The following is a 22,520-nucleotide window of genomic DNA, read 5'->3' as shown; positions in this document are numbered from 1 at the left end:
TTTTTATGAAAAATATGTGCAATTTAAGTTTTTAATGCATTTACTATATTTATTAAAAGAAAAAAATTAAAAATTTTTATTCATAATAATATATACTAGATAAATCCAAAAGATAGGAGATACTGTTGGTAAGAAAAATATGATACTAAGTACTAAGAAGATTGAATTGAGAAACAGTGAAAATAAGTCAGATTGAAAAACAGAAGAAGTGATGATGCGTAAGATAAGGAATTAGAAAAAGCATAAGAAACAGATAAATTTAGTTGTCACCCAATAAAATCTACACTGATTGGAAGAAGCAAAGCCAGAGAGCATAATCAGCTGAGTAACAAGCACATATAAATAAACAAATATGAAATAACTAATCCTAACGAACTATATTAAAAAATAAATAAATAAAAGGATTTCTTCAAATTCCTATTTATCAGCAAATTCTGTTAAGAAATACACAAGCCCAAAATTCAAAAAGCAGCATAATCATTGAATCAGTTCATCCCAATCACATTGTTTGATGAAACTAGAAAGTGAAGGAATCAAAGAAGAAGAAGAAGAACAGAGCTCAGAGAAACAAGGCCTCTTTCTTTCAAATTTTTAATTATTTTTGTCTATTTTTTAACAAAAAAAAAGGGGGTCACTGTCAAAAGTATGTATTATTAAATTTGATAATAATATGATGGCGTCACATGAACATGAAGCAAAGGCTGAACCTCCACCTTCTTCTTCTTCTTCTTCTTCTTCTAACACTGCTGAGGCCAAAACGGAGACAAGGCCTTCCGTGGAAACAGACATGTCAACAAATTCGACCACCATTCCTTCAACTTCATGGTTGACACCAAAGATGTAATTTTTTTTTCTTTTCAACCCTCTCACTTGCTTTTGCTTCATAGATCTGAGCTGAAAAAGAAAAGTGTGCTTCTGGGGCAAAAGTTGGGTTCTTTTTTGCAATTTTGAATTTGGGTATGTGTTGGATTTGGAGGACGGGTAGCAAGTCTGAGTCTTTTATTTAATTTTCGTGGGAATACTGTTTTTTATTATTTTTGTTTTTTGGTTTAGCATAATACGTTGTGTGCTTGGAAGTACATCTTATTTGATCAATTGTGGATGTAGATTAAGTTGAAACTTGACAATCCAACGGGTTTTTGTGCATTTGGAAATTCTGAATATATTTTGTACTGTTCTATTCTGCAGGTTACTTGCTATGTTTTGTATTATGAGTTTGATAAACTATTTGGACCGAGGAGCAATAGCAAGCAATGGTGTTAATGGAAGCAGAGGAACTTGCACCAATGGTACCTGCTCGTCTGGAACTGGAATACAGTATGATATGCTTCTCTTAGCTCTTATGGGTTTATTTCTAAGAGTGTGTCTTCAAAGGATATGTTTTTAATGCATGACAAAGAAAACCCAATTTATGAATGTTTCATGCCCTCCTCCTGTTTCAAGGCAAGAATAGAGGATTTCGTCAAGGGTTCAAATTGCGTTGGTTGCCTTTATATGGTTGACCTTGAATAACAGAAAAGAAATTGGACTCTTTTTTCGATTGAAATAGGCAAAAATCACTATTGCAAGATTAAGTTTAGTTACTATGATATAAGTGAGACAGGAATTGAGATCATGGTGCAAAACCTTTTTTTTTTTCCAAGCCATTACCTTTAGTAATGCAATTTGTTCAATATGAAGTACCAAAATTTCAGGACTTAATTTTCTAATGTCGAACCTTGCATGAATAGGGGGGATTTCAACTTGAGCAATTTCGAGGATGGAGTTTTATCATCAACTTTTATGGTAGGACTACTCGTAGCCTCTCCAATATTTGCATCTCTAGCAAAAAGGTAATTTGTTTTATTGTTTTGGAAATAGTTTTCTCCATATTGTTGCATAGTTGTTAAAGCTTAATATGCTGGTTTATATAATATTATAGTTTTTAGCACATAAGCTTTAAATATTTTTTGTTCATTGTTCTTGTATTTTATACATCTTAAACTAATTTTTACTTAGTTGGGATATTTTGTTCAGCTTTATTTAGCCTAAAATATCTTCAGAAATTTCATTTTTATGAATGAAAATTCTGAAAGCTGAACAACTGACCAAACTTTAAAAAATCCTTGATATACTATATTGAAATCCAAGTTGTCCTTTATTTATAAACAAAGCTATTGCACTCATCAAAGCCTATCAATTCTTATGATTGTTCCCCATGAAAGTGAAATTTAACCATTTCAGTCATGTACATGCACATATCATTATGATATTTATAATCGTGCTATCACTTTGTAAATATTAAACCTTACATAATTATTATATTTTGTAGTGTGAATCCATTTAGACTTATTGGAGTTGGATTGTCAATTTGGACTATTGCTGCCTTAGGATGTGGTTTTTCTTTTAATTTCTGGTCCATTGCAGTCTGTCGCATGTAAGTGCTTCTTCTATTGTATTGAGTTCTTATAATAGTAGTAATTGTAAGATGTCTTTTTTGTTCCCTTGTGCTTTGGTTATTCTCTATAGGTTGGTTGGTGTTGGTGAAGCTTCATTTATAAGTCTTGCAGCACCTTTCATTGATGACAGTGCCCCACCTGCTCAGGTTTGTCTTTTCTCTTGGATTAATCTGATGACTGATGTTCTCAGACTGGGAATAACTCCATTGTCCATTATGCTCATATATCCTGATATATTTCTAGTTATTGAACTGTGAACCAATACTTCTGGATGATTTTGAGTCAATTGAATGACCATCAACAATTCTGCTGTAAATGTATCATGTACATTATTCAATGGGTCATAAATACCTGGTAAATGTAATGCTATTTTCATCTTGACAATTGCATGTTAGGCTAATTTCCTGATTTCATTTCAATGGTTTATAGATATACTAATATGGAACTGAAATGAACTGACTAATGTTTTCTTCAACCTCCTTCTTGATAGTTCCAGTGTTAACTATTTTATTTCTGGAGAAATCTTTTCTTATACTGGTTTTGTGTATCAGAAAACAAGGTGGCTTGCAATATTTTACATGTGTATACCAGCAGGATATGCAATTGGGTATGTCTATGGTGGCGTGGTAAGTTTCCTTTGGTTTTGATACCAGTAATAAATACTAGTAGAAACAGATGATGAGGGAGATGACTTTATATTTAGGATGACAAACAAAATTTTCTTTCTGAATTTTGAAAAGGGAATGAAAAGTACAGTTACAAAAAGTAAAAAGAAGTAAAATGTTAGGCTTGTAGATAAATAAAAACTTGGATGACAAATGAACTCCTTTCTCTGTAGCAGTGTATTTTCTTGCTCTCTTTGATTTTACCTTTGTTTATAAACAGGTTGGAAATCATTTTGGTTGGCGTTGTGCTTTTTGGGTGGAGGCTGCTTTAATGCTTCCATTTGCTATATTGGGGTTCACTTTGAAACCTTTGCAAATGAAAGGTGCATGTTTGTCTTGCATTGATATTATGTCATTCTCTAATGTAATTAACATCTCTGAAGTTCTGAACTCTACTTGTTGATACAGGTATGGCTCCGGGTGGTTCAACAAAGGTGCTGGCCGCTGACACAGTTGTGCCAGGAGTTCAAGGTGCCATTATATTTTGGAGTAGTGCTATATGAGATAACATTAATGCATTTTCTAATAATATATTTCAGTTCATATAGTACCATTCCTCTAACTTAAGATTAAAAACAATGTTCTGTCCACAGAGCAGACCTAGTAGAAGTGGTACACACCTATTATTTTTCAATAAAAATTTAGGTTTCTGTTCTCTTGGCTTGCTTCAATTTTCCATAAACCATTTCATTCATGTGATGGATAGATGTGGAGGCTTCAAATAGCAAAGATGAGTCGGTGTCCTCGAGTGCAGAGGTTGGAGATAAAATCTCACATGAACCTTCCAAGTGAGAACAATACACTTATTCTCCATTTATAAAGTTGTTTCTTTAATGTAAATTAATGATTAATTGGCTCCTATAGTGGCCATTGATTATGTATTTCAAATTACAATTGGTTGATTCTTATCTTATTTCAGGTCAAAATCTGGAACCCCCGCAATATCAGATCAGTTCTCACAATTTTTTCAAGATATGAAAGAACTTTTGCTTGATAAGATTTTTGTCGTCACTGTTCTAGGTACTTGTTCTGCTTACTGGTTTACTAATGCATCAACTTATTTCCTTAACTTTAATAGTATTGTTGTTAAGTTCATGTCAGAAGCCTGCTATATAACCACCTTACTTTACTCACTTATGACCTTAGCACCATCATCTCAAACTATACAGCTCCTAAGTTTACGAGTCATTTTGTTTTGTGTTGTCTCTTCATTCAGTTTTATTACTTGAATATTTGCAGGTTACATAGCATACAACTTTGTTATAGGTGCTTACTCATATTGGGGCCCGAAAGCTGGTTATAGCATATATCATATGGTGAGACTTCGTTTGTCTAATGACCACATGTATGTTTACGATTTTATTGACACGGTTGCTTCTTTCTACAATTCTACTGTGAATTTTAGCTTGCATAAATGAGATATAGATTGTGTTATTTTAAGATAATACACAGCTTAAACCATAATATTATTGGTATGATTATTGTTAAACTAAGGACATTTTACCTTGGCAGACTAATGCAGATATGATGTTTGGAGGAATCACAGTTGTATGTGGAATATTGGGCACATTAGCAGGAGGCTTTGCTCTTGATTTCATGACTAACTCCCTATCAAATGCATTTAAGGTTGGTGAGATTCTGGCACTTCTTCATACCTGTTTGTGGCTTGCCCTTCATACCAGAGTTCCACTTTTGTTTGCAGCTTCTCTCGCTGACAACATTGGTTGGTGGAGCATTTTGCTTTGGTGCCTTCTTATTCAGAAGCCAGTATGGCTTCCTCGCGCTTTTCGCTATTGGCGAACTTCTTGTTTTTGCAACTCAGGTATTTTTCATTTTCTGTTTAGACTGATCATTGAAATTCATGGTGAGAACTAAGATGTTATTACATTCTCAATGATCTATTATTGCACATATTTAGGGTCCTGTGAATTATGTATGTCTCCATTGTGTCAAACCAAGCTTGAGGCCCTTATCTATGGCAATGTCCACTGTTGCCATACATATCTTCGGCGATGTACCTTCCTCGCCTCTCGTTGGAGTTCTCCAGGTTAGTCTTTTTTAGGCATTCAACAATTCTTCCTTCTTTTTCTTCTTCCCATTTCAGTTATGAACATTATTCTCGTGGTTTATCTTTGCATATTTGTAATGCAGGATCGTATCAACAACTGGAGAACGACCGCATTGATTCTATCAACTATATTTTTTCCAGCAGCTGCTATATGGTTTGTAGGTCAGTCAATCTTGCCAACTTTCTCTTGATTTGCTACAAACATCTCATATTGCCAACTTGTTTGACTCATCATTACTATAAAAAGAGCAATACGTATGATTATTCTATGATCAAATCAATGATGGATGCATGTTGGCCACATGAGCATTAGCTTGTCTTGTAGGCAAAGAATACGAATTTGTGTAATAACAAAAAAAAACTTTGATATTGTGGCAGGAATATTTATGCATAGTGTGGATAGGTATAATGAAGATAGTGAACCTCAATCTCAGCTTCAGCCTCAACCTCAGTCTCAGCCTCAGCCATTGCCTGAAGAGAAAACTGGAGAAACACCACTTCCGACACCATCAGTAGAAGAAGAGAAAACTAGAGGAAAACCATTTCCTGAAATACCACTTCCTACACCATCAGTTGAAGAGAAGAGTGGAGAAACACCACCTCCTCCTAAACCCCAATGATGAATTTTCTTTAACTTCATTCCTATTGAAGCACAATTTATTTGGCACAGTGATAGTTGTAGCAAGTGTAAATAGTAATATAGCATTATTATTTTTTTGCTTCTCTTTAATAATTAATGTAAGCATGTTTTTGCTTTTCATTAGCTGAAATAAAGGAATAGCATTCTCTCCATCCAATCCATGTTAAGTGACTCTATTTAGTTAAGATGGTAAATATTGGATCTGAATCTTAAATAATAACTAGAAAAATTACTTTTTCTATAAATAGATAATAAGATATAATTTAAAAATAAAAAATGATATATTTGATGAGATGAGATACAAGCATGAAGTTGCCATGTACAAAAGCAAGGTGGTGGTCATCCAATGACATCCATCACTTATCAGTGCACGTGTAAAATAAAGATCAGCACTCAGGATTGGTATGAGACTAAAACAGAGGTTGCAGAAGAAATCAGCGGCCTTCAGCCTCAGGCTTGGTTTTCCATGGTTTTAGTGGCCCCTCGGATATTTTGATAATTAGTGCCCACAGAATGAGTTTTCATACATAAAATAAAATTATAAATAACGCAACGTTGGTTTTAGCTTCATCATCATCCTTTCCATGGCACCTACCGCCGCAATGCTCTTTCTCTCGCACTACAATGCCAAATCACATACCCCACCACCACCCTTCTCTTCTCCATCTGCATCTACTTTCAAACGCTTCAAAGATTCAGCACTTACATGGCTTCTCAACTGCAATCTCATTCCCAAAGCGGCTTCCGACAACACCACGTTCGATCAAGCGCTTCAACTCTGCACCTGCTAATGTCTTTCCTTAATTTCCAGTTATCATTTGATAGAATCACAATTTATATCTTAGGTATAATAATGTCCAAAAAAGGGGGAGTGAATCCGGTGAAAAAAAAAAAACTGGATGATATGTGCTTAATCTAACTATTTATTATTCTCTCTCTTATTTATTTCTGGTCCCACTTACAAAGTAAAAAATCAAAGATAAAAAATCACACTGTCTCCTTTTTGGAAAAAGGGTTGTCGCTCATGTTGAAAATGTAAATACCATGAAGCTGTTAGTAATGATTATCTGCTTCTGCTTAGCATGCTAATGCCTTTATACCACTATCATAATTAAATTAAAACTTAAAAAGTTAAACTAAACTTGGGTTTTCGGCTTAAAAGGATAATGCTTTTATACAACTACGATAATTAAATTAAAACTTAAAAAAGTTTACACTAGACTTGGGTAGGAACCCTCGAAACGAAGGTTCCTCTCAAAAAATTAGCGTATGCTGCTAATTGCAGCGAGCACACGGTATTCTTTAGTAAAAGGCGAAAGAATAGTTTGTTCTGTGCTCACTGCACAGCTCCGTGGTTTAACAGGCTGACCAAGGTTGCCTTATATATATTTTGATTACTAGAAATTTGATTGTGTTGGGCGATGCGGGACTTAACTTGTTCAAAAACGGTATCATATTCTTATGTCCAAAAAATAAAATAAGAAAAAGGTATCATATTCTTGCCTTAGCCAGCAAAGTTTGCATCCAGTGGTCATGTTTATTCTTGCTACATAATCATCTTGTCATACGTTTCTTCCAAGCCTAATTCAATTCAATGGTTTGTTTCATCATTCACAATCGGCCATACTATTGATTATGGAACGATAGAACCATTTATCTTATTCACTAAAATTCAAAAAATTAATACAGTAAGGCAAAAAGAAAAATGTAGAATACATTAGATGGTTGATATTGAACAAACGCCTGGTGAAAACGGCATTTGATATGAAACAGATATAAAGGGGACGACGCTAAATAGAAGTGCTTGCATTGCAAACTCATACATCGAACTGTATAGAATGTAACTGAATAACTGCAATCCCCCGATGCATTTACACCAATGACAGCTCTCCTGCAGGAATTGATCTCTTGATAAGTTTACTCCATGACTCATTAGTCTCTTTGATTACCTTAAGCGCATAATCCTGTTTGCCAAATTTAAGTTTATAACAGAATTAGACCAAAACAGGGCATTTACCATGGTATATCGATTATGACAACGCTACAGTTACTACATGTCGCACTTTTATCTTTCATGTTACTGATTTATTTTGCCAGACCCATATACTAATCTTAGAATATGCACATAGTAGTCCTTGATGAAAACATTATTTTTGAAAAAATACAGTTGAGAAGGTAATTTTCTAAATTGAGTACCCAAACAACTACCACTGGCTCACTTAGGAAAATATTATAATGCTAACTTGAAGCTCAAAGAAAGTATACAGAATTTTAAGGGTTATTTGCACCACCAAGTGATTCAAGTAATGGAATACCTTATTCACTGCCTTGTTGCCAAGACCAAATTTATTAGCAGGCTTTCCATCGGGTATCTTGTAGTCCCTGAACCAGTCCCTAATAGCAGTGAGTGTGCCCTGAAGACAATCACTGTGTTAGATCCTGACAAAAACTCTTTACATTTTGGAATTTTGCGTTACAGTTGCACACAACTAAATGACAGAGAAGAAACTTAAGAAATAAATCATGACATAGTTTAGCAGTAGAACTCACAGGAAAATGCTTCTCAACATCATCAACATCATTCACAAGAGAAGCTTTTGGATCATCTAATGAGATTGCAACTATTTTCCAATCAAGTTCTCCCTCGTCAATCATGGCTAATGCAGCCAAGGGTTTGACCTTCAGAACCTCACCTATCTGTCTCCGTTGTTCACCAATCTCAACCACATCAACTGCAGATAAACATTTTTACATGTTTTGGACTAAGAAAAATATTTGTTAAAATCTCCAATTTATGATAGCAAGTAATGTACTACCTGGATCATTATCTCCAAATGCTCCTTCAACATCGGAGTTGGAAAAAGATGGGTCTTCCCAGGTTTGAGGAAGTAAGCCATAGTTCCAATGTATATTATAGCTGCAGAGTATGCAAAAACATATGCTTCATCTTAGGAGCAGGGCTAATTATAAAAGGTGGGGAATGGGTGTTGAAGCTCCTATATAGATTTACAGAAATATATAAATAGCAACTGGTGAAGAAGACAGCCCATAGGACATTTGAATGCGAATGATCCATTAATAAAGGTAAAAGTACTACAAAAGGTCTTAGTGGGATGAGGACAAGAGGTTTATATTAAAATTAAGCTAACCTCTTAAATTTATGAGGAAAATGAAAAAAAAAGAAAAGAAAAGAAAAGGGGGGTGTTGAGAAGGAGCTATAATTGCTAAATATTGATAGGTATTTCCATGGTCTGTGCCAGCTGATTGGACCAATTTTAAACAACAGAATTTTTGATTATTTAGGTCTAGGATACCAGCACCAAATTATGCAGTAACTGAAACAGAAAGACCACTCCAAATTTGAATCTTACGGGTAATATCGAAGCTTTCCCTTTTTGGTATCCTGCTTTATGGGAGTATATAGCTCATCAGTTGCGACCTCCATCTTTGCATTAGATTCTTTTGGTATTTCAACAATATAATTGAAGACACCATCACCTAATCGCAATGGAATATCATGCCAAGGAGAAACCTGCATATTTTTCACTAAATCATTTCAGTGGTTACAAGGATACAACTCATTCTTACAACATTCTTCTTTCCATATCTAGTCATACAAGATGTTTCACATTTCCTAATTCCTATCAGTTCAATGTCACGTGCCCTTGATTTCTTTATTACACACAGAAAAGTTGGAAAGGATGCCAAGAAGAAGCACATATGAATGGCATTAATCTCAACTAGCTTCTGAAATCTGAAGTTCATCAAAATCGGTTGTCACTATCCCACAACAAACTCCTTAATAAAGCAAACACTTAAGGTGAGATTACAGTTCTCATTTTAGAAGGGAAAGAGAGGGAAGGGACGCGAGAAAGGGGGGGCGAGGGTAATAGTAGTCTAATTTACTTTCAAAACCTTTTCCCTTCTCTCTCTTTTCCTCCAAAATGAAACTCACCAATACACTCTTATAGTACATGTACTCCCACACAATGTGTATACAAAACTGAATCACTCAGGCTCAATTGGACTTTGTAACATACTAGACAGCAAACTAAAGCAAAAGATGCTCATCTTAATTTTGATCAGTCAAAAGTCAAAATACAGAAACTAGATCCACATGCCAACATTCCAGCAAAATTCTCATAAAGGAAAAAGGGTTTCCACTACTTTTCTCCTACGGTTTCAACTGATCAAAGAATGTTCGATGAAATGCAAAAATGAGTCACGGATGAAAGTAAGATGTTAAGGCACAGGATCACATTTCTCTAGTTTCAACCATATCCGAAAATTACAATACTGCAAAACAACAGATATAGAACAAAATAATCGAATTGTGGAACAAAGTTAAAAAGGAATGGGAAAAGAACCTTTTTGCCAGATTTGTTAAGGAAGAAAACCCTATAATCGAGGGTCTGAGGTTGGCCTTCCTCCTTGACGAGAACGTCGGGGTTGTAGATGGCGCTGCAGGTGTAAGATTTCTTAGAAGTGGAACGACGAAGGTTGAGAGCATTCTGAGCAAGAAGCTTGTGCCTCACCAGTAATGGGCTTTTGGTTATGAATCTGGAGCTGCAGCTGGTGGCAGCCATGGTTATAGCTCTTGTAGTGACGGCTGCCATAATAAACTCAGTTCCGATCAGTGTGAGACTCGGTACTTCTTCTGATTCATTAAAAAAAATTTAATACACAAATCAATCTCTAAGGTTTTATTCGGCAGACAAATCAGTGTCAGTTCATTTTCCGACAGAATAATTACTAAATCAGTCTCCAAAAATTTTAAAAACGGACATTTTAGTCCAAAAAAAACTAATATACAAATCAATCCCCAACGTTTCTCTCTGTTAGACATAATAGTCTCCCATCCAAAAATAAAATAAAATTATTATTATTATTAATTGCACAATAATATTATACTATTTTTTTTTATTTTTCGAACAAAAATAATGATAAATTTATTTATTAAATTCTTATATATATATAGTAACTCAATAATAATAATAATAATAATAAAATTATTAGAATTTATTTTACAAAAAATTTAAAATTAAAATTATTTAATATTTTTATATTTAATATAATCAAAAGATGTCCTATATATAAAAAAAATATATATTTATATTAAAAATATGTATTAAAAAAAATATTTTAATTTAGATTTATATTAAATACATATTTTTTAAAATAGTACATCTTTTGATTATATTAAATACCAAAATATCAAACAGTTTTAACTTTGAATTTCTTGTAAAATAATCTCTAATAAATTTATTTATTTATTTATTATTATTATTAATTACATAATAATATTATACCATAATTTTTTGTATTTTTAGATAAAAATAATGATAAATTTATTCATTAAATTCTTATATATATATATATATATATATATATATATATATACTCAATAATAATAATAATAAAATCAATTATAAGAGTACTCTTATTTGTATAAAATTAATATTTAAAATTCTTAAATAATAAAATCAATTATATCAAATTATTTAATAATTTTTAATTATTATTCAATTTCACATTAAAAGAATTGTATATGTATATGAATATTTACCAAAAGGAATTTGTTAATTATTATTATTATTATTAGGTACAAATACAAAAGGAAAAGAAGAGAAAAAGAGAAAAAAGGAAGAAGTTGAATTTGGAAGTTTTTGGCAAATTGGGGGCGGCTAGCCGTCATTGCGCGGAGAAGCTTCTGAAACATCCTAACCCAACTCGACAGGACAAGATTCTCTCTCCTTTGATTTCTCAGACAACCAAAAAACAAATCGTCAATTCCAACTCCAATTCCTCCAATTTTGATTCGCACTCCAATCTTGACCCTTTCAAGCCCTAATTCTTCTATTTTTTTTTTCCCGCAATCTCAATGGAATCCGCATCGTTTAGGTTTAGCTGACAAAAACCCGAATCCAAACCCCAAATGGCGTCGTCGGAGATCGAGGTGGTAACATCGTCGGACTCCAAACCCAACGAAACTTACCAGCAGCCTCCCATTACCGACGTCTACACTGCCTCCACCTACGGTGACTTACAAAAATTGAGGAATTTCGTCGAACATGACGGTGCCTCCGTTACCGTTCCCGATGGGAATGGCTATTACGCTCTTCAATGGGCTTGCCTTAACAACTTCCATGAAATTGCCCACTATCTCATTCAGGTATTACTAATATTCCATTTCGTGTCCTGGGGAATAATCGCATTTCGTTTCTTTTTCATAATATTTTCTTTGTGCCTTAGCTTAGGTCTTATGATAACAAAGTTGGGTATTTTTTGGAAAGATAAGCTGATTTCGCCTTCTCATTCAAGTTTGGATTTTTACTCTGGGAAATTGGTGGTTTTATGTGGAACTTTCTGTAGGAGAAAAGAAAAAGAATGGGATGGGGGTGGGGGTGGGGTCTGGGCTATGTGTGAAGTTAATATAACTGGAAATGCTTTAATTTTGGGTTGGATGAGGTCTAAGTTTACTTGGTGGGTGTTTGCTTGTTTATGAAGCACGGGGCTGATGTCAATGCTGCTGACCACAATCAACAAACGGCATTGCATTGGGCAGCAGTTCGGGGTTCCATTCCATCTGCCGATGTGCTCTTGGAGAATGGAGCTCGGGTTGAAGCCACAGACATAAATGGATATCGGGTATATTTTCTATGTTTTAATTTATTTATTTTTTAAGTTAACATTCATATTCATATTCAAATTGAATTAGTTACTTGACTTATACTCACCTGCAGCCGTTTTCTAAAAGCTGTCAATATTCAAATCATTATACCCTGGTAATACCTGTGTACCCGATTTTGTCCCCTACGGAATACCCATGTGGATATGTACTTTTCACTGAAGTGTTAAAAGTGATAATTTTATTTCAACTATATATTATTGTTGAGGCCAGTTTAGATCTTAAGCATTATGTATTGGGTGAAAGAAGCACGGTGAAGGGTTTTTATTTTACTTTACTCAAGGGTATTTATTGAGACAGTGTAACTAGTGCGTGTTTTGGTAGAGCTCTGAGCATAAGACCAATGATCAACAATCCATACCTGTTTAACCAAATCCCTGCATCCAGCCTACTGATATGAGTTGGGTGTCTGGGTGATCAGACCTGGTTGACATTGCTGTATGTAAATTTATGTAAACAATCACTTTTTTCCTCAAAATGTGTAAAATTAAATCTATGTTTCCGGTATTGTGTTATTTTGATAGTTATCTGTGTTGTGTAGGTAGCTCATGTTGCAGCACAATATGGACAAACAGCTTTCTTAAACCACATTGTTGTAAAGTACCATGCTGATTTTGACGTGCCTGATAATGATGGAAGGAGTCCTCTTCTTTGGTATGTTGTAATGCTTTTGATTGCTATAATTTTTTGTTTTTTAAAGATTGCTTGTTAGATACTTGGTAGTCAGCATTATAGTTCTTCCATCAGTATCTTGTTTTTTATTTCAATACACTCATTAAACTACTTATCTAATTCTACTGTTGCGCTAATTAATTTGTTGGAATGAGATCTTTCTTCTTCTGAGTTTTGATTAGGTTTGTAAGTGTAATATGTCATATTGTTGAAGCCTACTCTAAGTGATTGCAAATTAAAAAAAAAAAAAAACTAATTACATTGAAGATGCTGATTATTTTTTCACTTTGTTTATCAAATTCTTGATTTTTATGACCAGGGCTGCATATAAGGGATTTGTTGATACAGTAAGATTGCTTCTCTTCAGAGATGCTAGTCAAAGGAGACAAGATAAAGATGGTATGCCAAGATGGATTTTCATTGCTATATGCATGTGTAAACCCTGAATTGTCTATTGCTATATATTGGTGTCATTCTATTTGATGCCAAGATGAGATATAACCTATGAAGGCAGCAGTTGTTATGATAGATCGACATTTATGGTATTGTGTAGTAGACAGTCTTTCCTAGGATAGTAGTTTCCTAAGTGGACAATTAATTGATACCAAAGGGAATATTTTGTTATGTTCTTTATGTGTGATGATAATAATGCAAGTTTGAATTTTTATCATTAATTATAACACCAGTAAATGAGAAGGTTTCGTGGAGACAAGCTTTGGAGGAACATGGTCTGAGAATAAGTCGTCCTAAGATAGAGTATATGGAGTGCAAGTTTAATGGTGGAAGGAGAAACACTAACTCAGAAGTTTAGATTGGAGATAACATCATACCAAAAGAGATTTAAATATATTGATTATGGTATCCAGGACAATGGAGAAATAGAAGATGATGTGAATCATAGGATTCAAGCAAGTTAGTCAAAATGACGCAATGCTTCAGGCTTATATGCGACAAAAAGTATCTTTAATACTTAAAGGTAAATTTTATTGCACCGCCATTAGATTGACTATGTTGCATGGAACAAATTGTTGGACGACGAAGGGTGAACATGAATATAAGTTTAGTGCGTCCGAAACGAGGATATGTTGATGGATGAGTGGTCATGCGCATATGGACATAATAAAAAATGAGGATATGAGCGAGAAAGTTGTAGTCTTGTAGTAGAACCTATTGTTGAAAAGATGGTGGAATTTCGCCTTATGTGATTTGGACATATATGGAGAAGACTGGTATAGCATCTAGTGAGAATGGTGGATTAGATGGAAGATGGACTAGGGTTTACAAGCAGAGGAAGACCTAAAAAGACTTTGTATGAGGTGATCAAGCTAGATCTCTATGTGAACAATCTCACTGCAAATATGATACATGATAGGATGCAATGGAATTGTTTGATCCATGCAGCCAATTCCATCTAGTGGGATAAGGCTTTGTTGTTGTTTTTTTAACCGATCATTAGTTATATGGTTTAGCTTCTGTTTTGTTTGCATTTTAGGTTTCTTTTTTTTTTTTTTTCTTTTAAAATAAGTTAATACGTGTTGAAACTGGTATAGGTTGCACTCCATTGCACTGGGCTGCATTAAGAGGATACGCGGAGGTGTGTGCTGTGCTTGTTCATGCAGGCACCAAAGAAGAACTAACAGTGAAGGACAATGCTGGAAGCACTCCAGTGCAGCTTGCACATGATAAAGGTCATCGGCATGTCGCTCTTTTCCTTGTACGTAACATTGTATTGATGAGGCCATTGGTTGTGTATTTCGCTATTTCTTTGGGAACATTCTCTATGAGAACTGTGGTAATTAGTAATTTAATTTAGTTTTGCTGAGTGCAGGGGATCACAGGCCTATGTACACATAGGTTTATGTGCATGCCAACTAGAGTGGTGCCTTGCCATGATTTTGTCTGCTAATTGGTTCAAGATAATTTCCATTTTATATTTTAAAACATGAAAGTACTGAAAGCTAATTTTGCTACTTTTCCTTTTCTCTATCTTAAAATGCGGGAATTCGTAAGTAGTAAAATATACAACGAAAGAGAAGATTTTAATATGAAACCTGAATAATAATCTTCACTTGATCATGAATTTGTTTGATATTGATTTATCTTCACTTGATCATGAATTTGTTTGATATTGTTTTACTTTCCAACTGAAAGGAACTCAGTATTAAGGTGTTATAGAATAAAAAAGAATGTCTATCGGATTGTTGAAATTTTTTCTATTGTCTAGGATTTTTCTTTCATCCTTTCTGAAGTTGGCTGGATGCGGGATGGTTGCATCTGGCAGAAATTGCCAAATTAATTAGAGAAATGCCAATAGTGTGAACTGGCAAATTATGCTTATGAAAATTACATGGGAATGCTGCCCTGTTGCATTGTTTGTACAATTATAATTGTATAAGCCCTGTAACTGACTATGTATTTGCTTATGTTTGCAGTCTAATCAACTACGGGCACATAGCAACCAAGACAAAATTTGCGGTGGGAAGTTGACAGAAGTTGGTTATGCTCCCTTGTTATTGTTTGTTATAGTCTTTTGTATGATTCTCTTCATCAACTCGGTTGTTACAGGTACTTTGAATTGTGTGCCACTTTGCTGTGTCAGAGGCGCAAATTCACAAACATATATTACACACACACACATGCACAAATATATTACTTGTTTTTCAATGAAGATGACTTGCTGAATCTTTCACATTTGTGCCAGCTCCTGGTCTTAAAAAGATTACTGCTGTTGTTGGACTTTGGGCGTGGACAGCTCTTTCTCTGGCAGTTGGTTCCCTGATTATGTTTTATAGGTGTAGTAGGTAATTTTCTTTGTCATGGAATCTTTCTTTTGTGTGTGATATGATTTCCTCATGAGATGCATTTAGGATATAAGATGTAGAAGAGTAGTAAACCATATTGAAAGGTGATGAATGTAAAAATAAGAAATTTTGTAGGATGCAGATATGCTAAACTTTTACAAGTGTCGTATGATAGCATTAGAATTTAACCTAGGATCTTTACTTCTGAGGTGCTTTTCCTCATATATTTAATGTTTAAATAAGTAGCAGATGGCTATTTCACATTCTTTCCTTGGATCTTCTGGCATTTTGATGCCGATTATTCTCGTGACATTGGATTAGTGACACTGTTTGCTGTGCATATTCATGCCATATGTTTGTCATACAATGATTGCAGTTAGTTATTTATGACCACACATTAACATAAGGTGGATACTACCATGAAGACTTTATAATTGTCTTCATATGAAAATATTTTCTTTTGATCCTTGGATGATGGATTGTATAGTTAGATTTTGATGTGTTATAAAAGTGTTGTCTTTGTTTAAAGTGTGGCTAAATAAATAAATCACATTTTTTAACAAAGCATCTTCATGGAAAGATGTTTTTGCCATCTTCATTTGAGTAGTTGCCCTAACATAAACAACCACACATTTTCAACTAAGTGGGATTGTTACTTTGATCAGTGAATGATGTAGTTTAATATCATTACCATAGAGAAATCATTTAAACTATCCTGATACAACTACACTACTACAACAACTATGCGTTGTCCCATTAGGTAGGATTAATTTTCTTATAATTTTTCTCTGCTGCCTATATTACTGTCTGTATGCCGATATATCAGAAATATTTTCTGCAGGTGACATTTAGACTAACCATTAATGTAATTTCAACTGTATGCAGTAAGGATCCTGGTTACATCAAACGGGTGGGAGACTTGGGTGGTAATGCAGAGGTATGAACACCTTACATGATTATCATGTGAAAATCTTTTTCTTGTTAGTGAATGTTGTTCCCGAGCCAAAACAATGGTAATCTGTTGAGCATGATTTCTGTGCATTGCAGGGAGTGCAATGCTTGTTACAACTCCTATAATTTTGCTTTAATTTTACCTTTTGATTTAGATGTATTTTCTGTTTTTCTTTACACTGTAAAATCTCTGAATGTTACATTTTGTATGCTTGCTGCAGGATCCATTGCTGAATATTGATCTGAATAGTTCCTCTATTTGGGCAGGAAATTGGTCTCAACTTTGCCCTACCTGCAAGGTTTGCACGATATGCAGCTTTTGAGAATTTAAAGTCTATTTTTCCTTATTTCAAAATAAGTTATCACTTATACAGTTTGATCAAATTGTATCCAGATAATAAGGCCTATCCGATCCAAGCATTGCCCTACATGTAAGCGTTGTGTGGAACAGTTTGATCATCATTGTCCATGGATATCTAATTGTGTGGGAAAGGTAAGAGGTGTTATTCTTTTCCTTTCTGTTTTTTATGGTTGGTTATTCTTACTCAGTAGAACAAAAGTGCATTCTTATGGATTAAATGCCTCTCTCTTACAAAAACAAAAAGGGTGCATTCTTATGTCGGACTTTCTTTTTTTGGGAGGTATCGGCGAGGGGTCCTACTTTAAGGTGATAAATGAAGTATTGATGTTTTTACGTATACACTGTTACATATTTTATTTGGAAATGAGATGTTCCTCTTGTTTTTCTCCCTTCCCTGCTTTCTGTTTTTCAAATTTTCTAGTGGTATATAGAAAAATTAAAAGTGAAGTACATGAGTGTTTTTTTTTTTTTTTTTTAAATTGTGGTACAAAAATGTGATGTTTACTGGTATAGTGGGACTCGTGTTCGGACGTAGAAGAATGTCGTTGATAATTTCACATGTTTGCATCATGGGCCTCGCTCCTCCTTTGTATTTGTCAGCATTCTAACTGTATGGTGTTGAATTACACTCCCATTTCAGAGATCACATTCTTGTAATATATCTTCAAATATCACAATTAAGTAAACGACTATTTTTTTTCTTATATTATATAGTCCTTGAGCTGCTATTTTCTTTTTCCTTAATTTTGTTTTATTTTAAAAATATTTAAATTTGGTACTAGCCATGCAAGATTTAATATTGTATACATCTTGCAGAGTAATAAGAGGGATTTCTTTATTTTCATCTGCATGGGAACGTTGACTTCTTTACTTTCTGGTGCCATTGCAATTCAGAGTACGTTTGAAGAACCCTTTTGCACTGTCCTACACATTGAAGTTCTGTAATTTATCATTGCACTTGAACTAGATAACTGAGTTGTTTCCATGACAGGAATTTGGACATCTATACCAGCATTTTCAGCAGACGAAACATGGATTCATCATGTGTTAGTTAACCATCCAGGCGTCGTCATATTTTTGGTGATCGATGTTGTTATTTTACTTGCCGCTACAAGTTTGACGATAACACAGGCTTCCATGGTGATTGCATAAGCTATACTCCCTAGATCTCTCTATTTTTTGTCGTCTTTTATCAGTAATCATATAGAAAATGAGATTTGTGGGGAAACCAATGTATCTTGTCATTTTTCTGTTCATTCATTTATTTGATTCTTTTGGGGAATTCAGTTAAGGGGCATATTTCATGATTATCAAATGTTAAGGCTTTGATGAAATACACATAATTTGCATATAGGCATCACACACGCATGGGCAGATATTGTTTTCAAGTTGATGAATGTCTTTTCATGTTCATAAATTTCTAATATTGCAGATAGCCCGAAATGTGACGACAAATGAAATAGCAAATTTGAAGCGTTATGAGTATCTTCGCGGTCCTGATGGACGGTTCAGAAACCCATATAACCACGGCTGTTGGAAGAATTGTGTCGACTTTGTTTTTGTAGGTCACACAAATGACGATGATATTGCTTGGCGTCCGTTACAGCAGATTGCTGCTCCTTAGTGGAGCATCCTTTGTTATATTATTTCCGTAGTTTTAATGGGTAGATATGTAGAGTCCATTTGCAGGGTAAATTGTTCATTGGATGATATACGTGTACATTTGATTGCAAAGCATAAAATGGATAAACCATGTTTCTGTTTTGGTCTTGAGAAAATGCAAACCGTGGTTTCAAGTCTCATTTACGTTATTGTATAAGATTTACGGTTCTACACTGAATTCACCGGTGTGCCTTGTAACTGTTTGAATGAAATCATAGAATCATTGATTAAATTGACTTAAGGTTATTACTGAAATTTAACTCCATGTTATTAACACAGATAATTGTCTTGAATTGAAGTGCAAAGACCAAAAAAATAAAACCTAGAAAGGTAGAGATAATCTTGCAAGTAAAAATTACAAGCTACGAGAAGGCAAGGCACACAAGGCACACACATATACTGGTTCCTATGGGGAATAATTCTCCAGTAATTGGTAATTGACATCAAGAGCTTTGGAAACTTAGACGATAAATGACAAATAATTTTCAAGGTGGACCTTTACCTGAGATATTTCTCTTACTGAAAAGCGGTAAGGGACCATTCCCAACAACGAGAATGTGCATACTGCAGGATTCTTCATGGCAATGCCAGTCAGTCAGAGAAAACATCAGTTCTTCTGGATCCCACTAGGCCATGTCTGATTTTTAACATGGTTTAGAATGGTTTCAACCTCTGATAGAGCTTCTTGATCAATCCCAGAGGTTGCAAGTTCTGTTGCGGCAGCAACATTTTGTTCCACCTGATTAGTTTGATTTATACCGGTTAGAACAGGTCAACAAAAGTTCCTAGTTCTCATTGACATGATAAATTGTATTCTAAGCTCATTTAACATGTAAAATGAGCACACAAAAATATCGAGTTGCAGCATTGGAGGAAGGAATTTACTGTTTTTTTCAACTACTCATAAGCTTCTGGTTATTAGTTTTCTTCATCATCATTAAAGCAGAAGCCAAATTTTACTGATACAGCATGATGAGGTAAATCCAGGATACTATCTATCCACAAATAACAGTTCACAGAAAATTTCCTGAACTAAGTATCAAATTTTGAACATGTTCATCTAAGTGTGCAGGTCAGCTCATATTTGCATATTTTACAGAGGCACCCATTTTTCTCGAACAAGCCTTAGAAGATCCAAACAGCAAGTTTCATGCATTATACTGACCGTACATTTGCATTCATGATATTGGTATATACAATGAAATATGAGAATTCAGGAGATTATGAAGCAGAACCTGTTCCACAGACTTGATGCCAACAAGCACTGTTGTGATGTCTTTATTTAACAAGCTGTACTGCATTGCTAACTTTGAAATGTTTTTTCCCTTCTTTTTACAACAAGCAGCAGCAGCTTGACATGCAGACTGCAAAGTTCCAAGGTAGAAGCCATAGAAGCAATTTAGGTGTGGCAACAGATGTACAAGATTGTAAGCAAAAGTCAGAGATTCAGAAGAGATATAGCTCAAAGAAGTTTGAGAAGAGTTACTAGGACAGTACTTGGATGATCAGACTAATAAGATAAATTCCCTATTCTGTCTAACGTGAAAAGGCATTATCATCCTATAAAAAGGTCATATAGGGAAAAAATCATTAGGCTGACCAGATTAAGTTCTATATTCTATCTCCCTCCATCCCATCTAAATACACACATGTACCAATAGTTACGAAATCAAATTGGACGCTTGCTAAAAGGAAGTTTTCAGGTAAGATCATAATTCATAAGCTCTAATTGAAGATCCTTTTTCATAACCTAATGTGAACTGAATAATGGTTTAATGACAATAGAAGCACACAACAGAATCAATACACATACTCATGAAAATAATCAAACCTTAAGTTCAGGTGAAGCTGGGTGCCATTGTGGAGGACCACTCTCGGTGAGGAGCCCCATTGATAGTGGAGAAGCATTGATAATACCAACACCTTTGCTCTTCAGGTAGGGTATCAAATCCTCCAAGGTTGAATCATTGATACAGTAATGACAATATGATAGTATTACATCCACAGAACCAGGGGGAACTCTATCAAGCACATAAGTGAAAATGCTCAAAGGAAGTCCCGTAATGCCAATGAAACGAGTTTTTCCTGCTTCCTTTAGCTTTTGAAGGGCGGGAATTGTTTCATTCACAATCTATCTTGAGAAGAAAGACAAAACAATTACTTGTTGCTGAATCAAACCCCTCAAGCCTCAATCATAGTCATAACTTATAAAAAGCACAAAGAAAAATAGTTTTCCAACAAATTAGAAGCATAAGAGTAATCAAACAACCTACCTGATCTAAAGACTCAAATTCAATATCATGGCATTGCAATATGTCAACATAGTCAAGCTGCAATCTTTGCAAGCTCTCTTCAATGCTCCTAGTAACTCTTTCTGCACTGAAATCAAATCCTTCCTTATATCGCCCGCACTTGGTAGATACAATATATTCATTTCTCGGAGCACCAAGAGCTTTCAAGGCCTTGCCCAGCACTTTTTCCGACACTGTGCCTCCATAATACCTTCAAATTCATCCAAATAATAATAATAATTAAAAAGCGCAAAGTTTATCCCTTAAATTAGAGGGTTGAGATTTGGAGGAGAGGAGAGAGAGAAAAGAGGGATACGGAGAAGTGTCGAAGAAATTGATGCCGGATTGAAAAGCGAGACGAACGGAAGCAATAGCATCTTCCTCGGGAACATCGCCGAACACATTGCCGAGAGGGGAAGCTCCGAAGCCAACGCAGCTGAGATTGAGGCCAGTGTTGCCCAACGGCCTCAGCTCCATCGCAATTGAGTGTGAGTGAGTGTGATAGGTAAGAAACTAAGAAAGAGCGTGTTATTAAAAAGGAAACTGGGCAATAACCGACGCCAACTGAAACTGCCAATTTCAAAGCGTTCAGTCACATTTCCTCGAAATTGCCTTCTTTTGACTTTTCTTGTTAAAGGCCCAGAAAAGTTTGTGCTTCTATTTGTTTTGAAGAGACTGGACCTGGGTTACGCTGTTGGCCCGAGTCCCTGTCCAAAAAACCCCATATTTCAAATTCGAATGCAACTGTAAGAAGGGCATCAAATTACAAATCTACCATTTGTGCTATACCCATAATAGCTAGAATCTCGATTTAACTCTTAAAATCTTTCGATATTACGATTTTAAATGAGTTTATCGATTTTACGAAATTTGTACTAAGTCTGACGATTTTACGATTTAAATCTTGTTAAGATTTTACGTTTTACGTTTTTTATTTACTTTTTCGATTTCACGTAAAATCTCGATTTTCTCTACCTTGGCTATACCTCATGTGCCATGGTGCATGACACGGATACTGAACACACTAGAACACATTAATTTTAAAATTTAATAAATAAAATATGGAAACATGACGTATATATAAATAATTATGTTATATATATATATATATTAAAATTATTAAAATTAACCACTAATATAAAATATATATTAAAATACAAATAACACATTAAAAATAAATTAAATTATACTTGTATTTATACATAAGTATATTAGAGGTTGATTTTAGTAACTGATTTTAATGTACAAATAATATTTTTAATATATAAAATATAAAATATTTT

General features: G+C 34.5%; 4 protein-coding genes and 1 non-coding gene across 7 annotated transcripts; 2 read left to right on the top strand and 3 right to left on the bottom strand.

The window, feature by feature from the left end:
• Nucleotides 1–251: 251 nt before the first annotated feature.
• LOC112728669 (probable sphingolipid transporter spinster homolog 2) lies at nt 252–6,756 on the top strand. Of its 2 annotated transcripts, XM_025778901.3 has the most exons (16): nt 252–840; nt 1,189–1,317; nt 1,731–1,832; nt 2,312–2,416; nt 2,509–2,584; nt 2,990–3,064; nt 3,324–3,426; nt 3,512–3,574; nt 3,810–3,891; nt 4,023–4,123; nt 4,343–4,419; nt 4,616–4,729; nt 4,806–4,925; nt 5,022–5,150; nt 5,255–5,333; nt 5,550–6,756. In XM_025778901.3, exons 1-16 carry the CDS (start codon nt 671–673, stop codon nt 5,789–5,791), a joined length of 1,767 nt encoding a protein of 588 aa, XP_025634686.1. In that variant the 5' UTR covers nt 252–670; the 3' UTR covers nt 5,792–6,756. The 2 variants fall into 2 exon arrangements, with proteins under 2 accessions (XP_025634686.1, XP_025634687.1); XM_025778902.3 differs by lacking the exon at nt 2,312–2,416.
• A 286-nt stretch (nt 6,757–7,042) lies between these two features.
• On the bottom strand, nt 7,043–7,160 carry LOC112731803 (U5 spliceosomal RNA). The gene has a single exon (XR_003167561.1). It is a non-coding gene; the product is annotated as a U5 spliceosomal RNA (small nuclear RNA).
• A 280-nt stretch (nt 7,161–7,440) lies between these two features.
• LOC112728673 (soluble inorganic pyrophosphatase 6, chloroplastic) lies at nt 7,441–10,484 on the bottom strand. The gene is made up of 6 exons (XM_025778907.2): nt 10,179–10,484; nt 9,183–9,343; nt 8,628–8,728; nt 8,362–8,543; nt 8,127–8,225; nt 7,441–7,775 (listed from the first exon to the last, which is right to left on the bottom strand). The coding sequence occupies exons 1-6, from the start codon at nt 10,425–10,427 to the stop codon at nt 7,683–7,685; spliced, it is 885 nt and encodes a 294-aa protein (XP_025634692.1). The 5' UTR covers nt 10,428–10,484; the 3' UTR covers nt 7,441–7,682.
• A 947-nt stretch (nt 10,485–11,431) lies between these two features.
• LOC112728670 (probable protein S-acyltransferase 23) lies at nt 11,432–19,178 on the top strand. The gene is made up of 13 exons (XM_025778904.3): nt 11,432–11,983; nt 12,319–12,459; nt 13,041–13,153; nt 13,491–13,570; nt 14,722–14,885; nt 15,604–15,736; nt 15,873–15,972; nt 16,858–16,909; nt 17,145–17,222; nt 17,318–17,416; nt 18,101–18,179; nt 18,276–18,424; nt 18,717–19,178. The coding sequence occupies exons 1-13, from the start codon at nt 11,747–11,749 to the stop codon at nt 18,906–18,908; spliced, it is 1,617 nt and encodes a 538-aa protein (XP_025634689.1). The 5' UTR covers nt 11,432–11,746; the 3' UTR covers nt 18,909–19,178.
• Nucleotides 19,170–21,961, bottom strand: LOC112728671 (L-galactose dehydrogenase). 2 transcript variants are annotated; one of them, XM_025778905.3, is made up of 5 exons: nt 21,554–21,961; nt 21,220–21,448; nt 20,778–21,077; nt 20,182–20,310; nt 19,170–19,685 (listed from the first exon to the last, which is right to left on the bottom strand). In XM_025778905.3, the coding sequence occupies exons 1-5, from the start codon at nt 21,712–21,714 to the stop codon at nt 19,554–19,556; spliced, it is 951 nt and encodes a 316-aa protein (XP_025634690.1). In that variant the 5' UTR covers nt 21,715–21,961; the 3' UTR covers nt 19,170–19,553. The 2 variants fall into 2 exon arrangements, with proteins under 2 accessions (XP_025634690.1, XP_025634691.1); XM_025778906.3 differs by lacking the exon at nt 20,182–20,310 and having other exon boundaries at nt 21,554–21,878.
• Nucleotides 21,962–22,520: the final 559 nt, after the last annotated feature.

This window comes from Arachis hypogaea, chromosome 12 (assembly GCF_003086295.3).
Source record: "Arachis hypogaea cultivar Tifrunner chromosome 12, arahy.Tifrunner.gnm2.J5K5, whole genome shotgun sequence".
Classification (NCBI taxonomy): Eukaryota; Viridiplantae; Streptophyta; class Magnoliopsida; order Fabales; family Fabaceae; genus Arachis; species Arachis hypogaea.
The sequence above is the reverse complement of the archived record's forward strand: the minus strand, read 5'-3'. Positions and strand labels throughout refer to the sequence as shown.